Source organism: Trachemys scripta, chromosome 2 (genome assembly GCF_013100865.1).
Source record: "Trachemys scripta elegans isolate TJP31775 chromosome 2, CAS_Tse_1.0, whole genome shotgun sequence".
Classification (NCBI taxonomy): Eukaryota; Metazoa; Chordata; order Testudines; family Emydidae; genus Trachemys; species Trachemys scripta.
In genome coordinates, this window is record NC_048299.1 from 194,174,934 (window position 1) to 194,180,377 (window position 5,444).

The 5,444-nt window shown below is 56.0% G+C and overlaps 1 protein-coding gene across 3 annotated transcripts in view; it reads left to right on the forward strand.

The window, feature by feature from the left end:
- The first annotated feature begins 4,188 nt into the window (after window positions 1-4,188).
- The window catches only part of PTPN2 (protein tyrosine phosphatase non-receptor type 2), a 55,511-nt gene continuing 54,255 nt past the window's right edge, over window positions 4,189-5,444 (forward strand). Inside the window, exon 1 of one of the 3 annotated variants that reach the window (XM_034762576.1) lies at window positions 4,189-4,448. In XM_034762576.1, coding sequence (XP_034618467.1) covers window positions 4,380-4,448 — 69 coding nt within the window. In that variant the 5' untranslated portion in view covers window positions 4,189-4,379. The remainder of the gene's footprint in view (window positions 4,449-5,444) is intronic. The other 2 variants (XM_034762574.1, XM_034762575.1) reach the window with 2 other exon arrangements.

Below are 5,444 nucleotides of genomic sequence, written 5' to 3' on the forward strand. Positions count from 1 at the left end.
GAGGAGCTGGCTGGAATGTGGCAATGGATCTGCCTGGGTGAGGGATGGCTGGAGTCAGGGCAAGGAGGAACAGGATGGAGTGCCAGTAAGGGTCACGCAAGTAGGGTGTGGGGTGGCTGGATCGGCAATCCAAGAGACTCAGCTAGGGGAGCTGGCCAGAGTTGAGGTGAAGACCCTGCTTGGGGATGGGGGACCTGACTGGGTTTATACTTTGACCTACACATGAAAGCTTATGCCCAAATAACTTTGTTAGTCTCTAAGGTGCCACAAGTACTCCTGGTTGTTTTTACAAGAAAGTGTGGGACCCTCTAGTAAGCTATTGTCTGTAATATGTGTATGCAGCAGCAGAGGGTGCAAGAGAGCAAGAAAAAAATTTTAGACAGCTAATGCTTTCTTGGGTTGTGAAAAGAGGATTAATAGGGAATGGTGGTGGTGCTATAAATTGCAGGGGATAGCTGAGAAGTAGACTGTAAGGATCAATGAGGCTAGAATTTCTGTTTGCAGAGCTTGGGACAGCTGACATTCCCACACTGCCAGCAGCAGACTATGAAGAGCCACATCCAAGGGAGATTATGTGCCACAGTAAGTACCACCCAAAGGGTCCAGAGCAACAGCACCCTGTGGTCTTCTGATAGCCCATGGTCATTATTTAACCCTGGATGGTGGTGTAAGAAGTTTGCTGGGCAACCTTATTTCTGATCTCCAGCCCATGACCCTCTCTCTTGCCTCATGATTCCAGCATGAATCTCTGGTCTCTGACCCCAGCCAACTCTGACATTGACTCTTGCCTATTGATCCTGGTTCTATAGATTAAAGGTCTGTCTCATTTTACTTTCCGTGGTCAGCGCGTAAAGCGAAAACTGCGTATAGTCAAAATTACATTGAGTTCAATGGCGGGCGGAATTGCCCGCACTACAGGTACAGTATTAAAATTGTTATTTTTCTCTTTTTTTTGGTTTTTGCCGACCGCGTAAAGCTGAAATCGTGCATGTTAAATGCGCGTAAGATGCGACAGACCTGTACTCTGATCACTGCTTGCTAACTTCTTGACTTGCCCAGCTGTGACCCTACATCAGACCATCTATACCCCGTCCCTTATACTGACAGATACACCAGTCTCTGTACATGCGCTTACACTTTCTACAAACCTATATGGATGGAACAAAAATGTCTAAACATGGTGAAATAAACCATGTATGTGTTTTATCTCCCTGCTCTGTCAGGAACCTCACTCTTCACAAACATTTGAAGCATGACCTTGATCACCATTGCACAATAACAGAGAGAGAGAGAGAGTGTGTGTCTGTGTGTGTGAGAGAGAGAACAAAATAGGAAATCCACCAACATAAAAAAGGCAGAGTAAAGGTTGCCCTGTGCTATCTTGTGCTCTCCCAGAACACTCAAACCTCTGAAATAGCTTAGGTCAGTGGTTTTCAAACTTTTTTTCTGGGGACTCAGCTGAAGAAAATTGTTGATGCCTGTGACCCAACAGAGCTGGGGATGAGGGGTGTGGGAGGGCTCACGGCTGGAGCAGGGGATTGGGGCGTGGGGTAGGGCAGCAGCAGGTCTGGTTCCTAGATGGAGGCACACAAGCGGCTCTGCACGACTCTCGCCCGCAGGCACCCCGCCCCCCGTTGCCGGCCAATGAGAGTGCAGAGCCGGTGCTGGGACAGCGTGTGGAGCTCTGTGGCCTCCCTGCCTAGAAGCCAGACCCGCTGCTGGCTGCGTCCGGGGCACAGCGTGGTGTCGGAAAAGGTAGGCACTAGCCTGCCTTAGCTGGGCAGCACCGCCGATGGGACTTTTAACATCCCAGTCGACGGTGCTAACCAGAGCAAGGCGTCCCAGTGCCTTACATGCCACAACACAGTAGTGGGTCGCAACCCATGGTTTGCAAAACACTGGCTTAGGTCATAGGTGCCAACTTTCTCCAGCGCCGGTGAGTGTGCTCACGCCCAGCCCGCCCTGACTCCACCCTTTCTCCGCCCCCATTCCAACCCCATCCCCAAAGTCCCCGTCCTAACTTCGCCCCCTCCCTGCCCCTATTGGATCCCTTCCCCAAATCCCTGCCCCGGCCCCACCTCTTCCCCCAGCGCACCACGTTCCCTTTCCCTCCCTGCCCCGCGAATCAGCTGTTTTGCGGCGCAAGCGCTGTGGGGAGGGAGAAGCAGGACACGGTGGCGCACTCGCAGAGGAGGCGGAGGTAAGCTGGAGCTGGGGGGTGGGGCGGGGAGCTGCCGGTGGGTGCTGAGCACCCACCAATTTTTTTCCATGGGTGCTCCAGCCCTGGAGCCTATGGATTAGGTAATCAAACTTCAGCTTCTGAACACCAGGAAATACAGAGTGAAGGGACATACCAACATAACCTTAGCTCTAGTCCAGGGGTGGGCAAACTACGGCCCGCGGGCTGGATCCGGCCCACCAGCTGTTTTAATCTGCCCTCGAGCTCCCACTAGGGAGCGGGGTCTGGGGCTTGCCCCACTCCGGTGCACCAGCTGGGGAGCAGGGTCAAGGGCCGTACCATTCGGCTCCCGGAAGCAGCGGAATGTCCCCCCTCCAGCTCCTACATGTAGGGGCAGCCAGGGAGCTCTGCTCCACATGCTGCCCCCACCCAAAATGCCGCCTCCTCAGCTCCCACTGGCCGGGAACTGCAGCCAACGGGAGCTACAGGGGCGGCACCTGCAGACGGAGCAGTGTGCAACAGAGCCACCTGGCCGTGCGTCTGTGTAGGAACCAGAGGGGGGATATGCCGCTGCTTCTGGGAGCCGCTTGAGGTAAGTGCCACCCGGAGCCCGCACACCTGAGCCACCTCCCCGCAACCCAACACTTTGCCCCAGCCCTGATCCCCCTCCCTCCGAAGCACTTGGTCCCAGCCTGGAGCACCCTCCTGTCTCCTAAACCCTCATCCTCAGCCCCACCCCAGAGCTCTCATCACCAGTTGGAGCCCCAACCCCCTGCCTCAGCCCTGATCTCCCTCACACCCTCTGAATCCCTCGATCCCAGCCCAGAGCACCCTCCTACAACCCAAACGCTTCATCCCCAGCCCACCCGGAGACTTCTGAACTCATTTCTGGCCCCACCCCAGGGCCCGCACCCCCAGCCAGAGCCTTCACCCCCTCCCGCACTCCAACCCCAATTTCATAAACATTCATGGCCCGCCAAACAATTTCTATACCCAGATGTGGTCCTTGGGCCAAAAAGTTTGCCCACCCCTGCTCTAGCCTCCTGGAGATGATAATAGCCACTGGAAATTATCTGCATACACTCCAGCTGTATTAGGTGTAGCTGTATTAAATGAAGGGATTCATTGGAAAAGCTTGGCATAGCTGTGATTGGGAGTCCTGCTTCACTTAGAGAGTGACACCCACTCCCTGTCTCCTCAGCATGTGTGATCTAAAGAAAGATGTGCACCTGTACTTTGAGATATTGCCTCATTTCAGTGCTGACTTCTGAAGATTATATCAGAACTTATGTACAGGGATGATCTTGCCATGGGAACCCTCAGCACAGAGGTGAGATATGAGAGCGACCTGCAGATGCAGTGATGGGTAAGTGAAAAGAAAGGTCAGATGGCATTTTGTGTGTAAAGAGACTGTTAAGTGACCAGGCAGGCCGGCATTTCTGTAGACTGGGCTAAGTGTTTGAATGCAGGGCGGGTGCAGGCTGCTCCTGGTCAGTGCAGCTCACTCAGACAGCTCCCAGCCGCAGCAAAGAGGTGTTTGACTCTATGCCAGTGGCCCCTTGCTGTGCTCCCCGGGGAACGCGCCCTGCCGGCAAAGGCAGCGGGCACACATGGGGCTGGGCTTGGGCAGCGCTCCCACAGGGCAGAGTTAAGGTGACGCGGGCACCAGTCGTTCGGCCCGTTCCAGTGTTTGGCGGTTGAGTGTTGTACCTTCGCTGCTGGGGGTTTGTCAGCCAGTCACACCTCGCAGGACTCCGAGCCCAGCGCGCGCTGGGGATTAGCGGAGACCCCCGTGCGGCGCGGAGAGGGGTGGGGCTCCGGTCCTGCCTCAACCCCTGCCCCCGCTGTTCTCCCCCACCCACAGCGGAGCGGGTAGGGAGCGCACTGTCGGTCCCGCCCCCTCCCCACCTGGGCGTTCTCCCACCCCGGCCCAGAACGGATCGTGACGTCAGCCCAGGTGCTTTCCCTGGGGCGGGGTTTCGACTGCCCCGGGTAGGCGGAGGCTGGTCGACTGGGAGCGCGCATGCGCATGACGGCGGCGGGGACTAGCGAGCCGCGGCGAACTGTGAGGCAGTCAAAGACGGAGCGCGCGGCGAGCTGGGACTTGCGCTCGCCGCCGCTCGTGCTCTGGGCGTAGCAAGCGAGCGAGAGGTTATGAGCCTGCAGGACTCCAGCGGCCACCCTCGCTCCGGCCGCGGCCATGGCAGCCTCCATAGAGCAGGAGTTCCAGGAGATCGACACTGCTAACGACTGGCAGGCTCGCTACCTTGTGAGTGAACGAGGGACTCCCTTTATCGGGGGCGGGGAGGGAGGGACCGGGGGCTCTGGCCGGCACGCGCGGCTTTTCTCCTGTACTGGGAAGCGGAAGTCGTTGGGCCACGGCTTGATTTCAGGTGCGCGCGGCAGCGCCAGCACCAAACCGTGTGACGACACTGCGCATGTTCCGAGAAGGGGCGGGTGGAGGAGAATAGCGCCGTGGAAGTGCGCATGTTCCATGAGGAAACGGGAGGAGGTGCATAGGGCTTTTGGAAGCACGCATGCGTCAAGTACGAGGGGGTGAGCGGATGAGTGTGTTGGGTGAAGTGCGCATGCTCCAACGGGCAGAGCAGAGTTGAGATGCGCATGCGCGACCATGAGTTTTCGCCTTCCGACGCTCTCACTTCTTAGAGTGGCCTCTCGGGCGCTGCCTCCTGGAGCGGTGCCTCGATGTGCTTGTCAGGCTGCTGTGCTGGGCTCCCCTCTGCCCTTCGCACGCTGCTGACGCCTCTCGTCCTGGGTTTCGGTCTGCAGCGGTATAAAGCCGCTAAGCGGTAGCTGTGAAATACTCCCGAGTTAGCAGAGGGCTGCAGCGGCCGCCAGCTTTGCAGTGGTGCTGGGCATTCATGCTACTCCCTTGGTTTACAGCGTAGCGCCAATATTCTGGCAGAGTTAATTGCTTGTAATGATTTAATGGCACACCCTGTGTATACCTTGGACCACGTCACACGTTGTCATGTTGCTGGAAGTTGCATGATGTGTAGTAACTGTCTTTAATGTCCTGGGTGAGGGGTCACCTGAATCAGAGCAACTTTGTCCTATTTTAGCAAAAATAGTAGTGATTAATAATAATTTGCACTCCTATCCTTTGAGTCAAGGTTTTATAAAATAGCTTTACAAACATTGCTGATGTAGCTTGCATCACACCCCACAGGTTTATCAGATATTAGCAACAGAGGGTCCTGTGGCACCTTTGAGACTAACAGAAGTATTGGGAGCATAAGCTTTC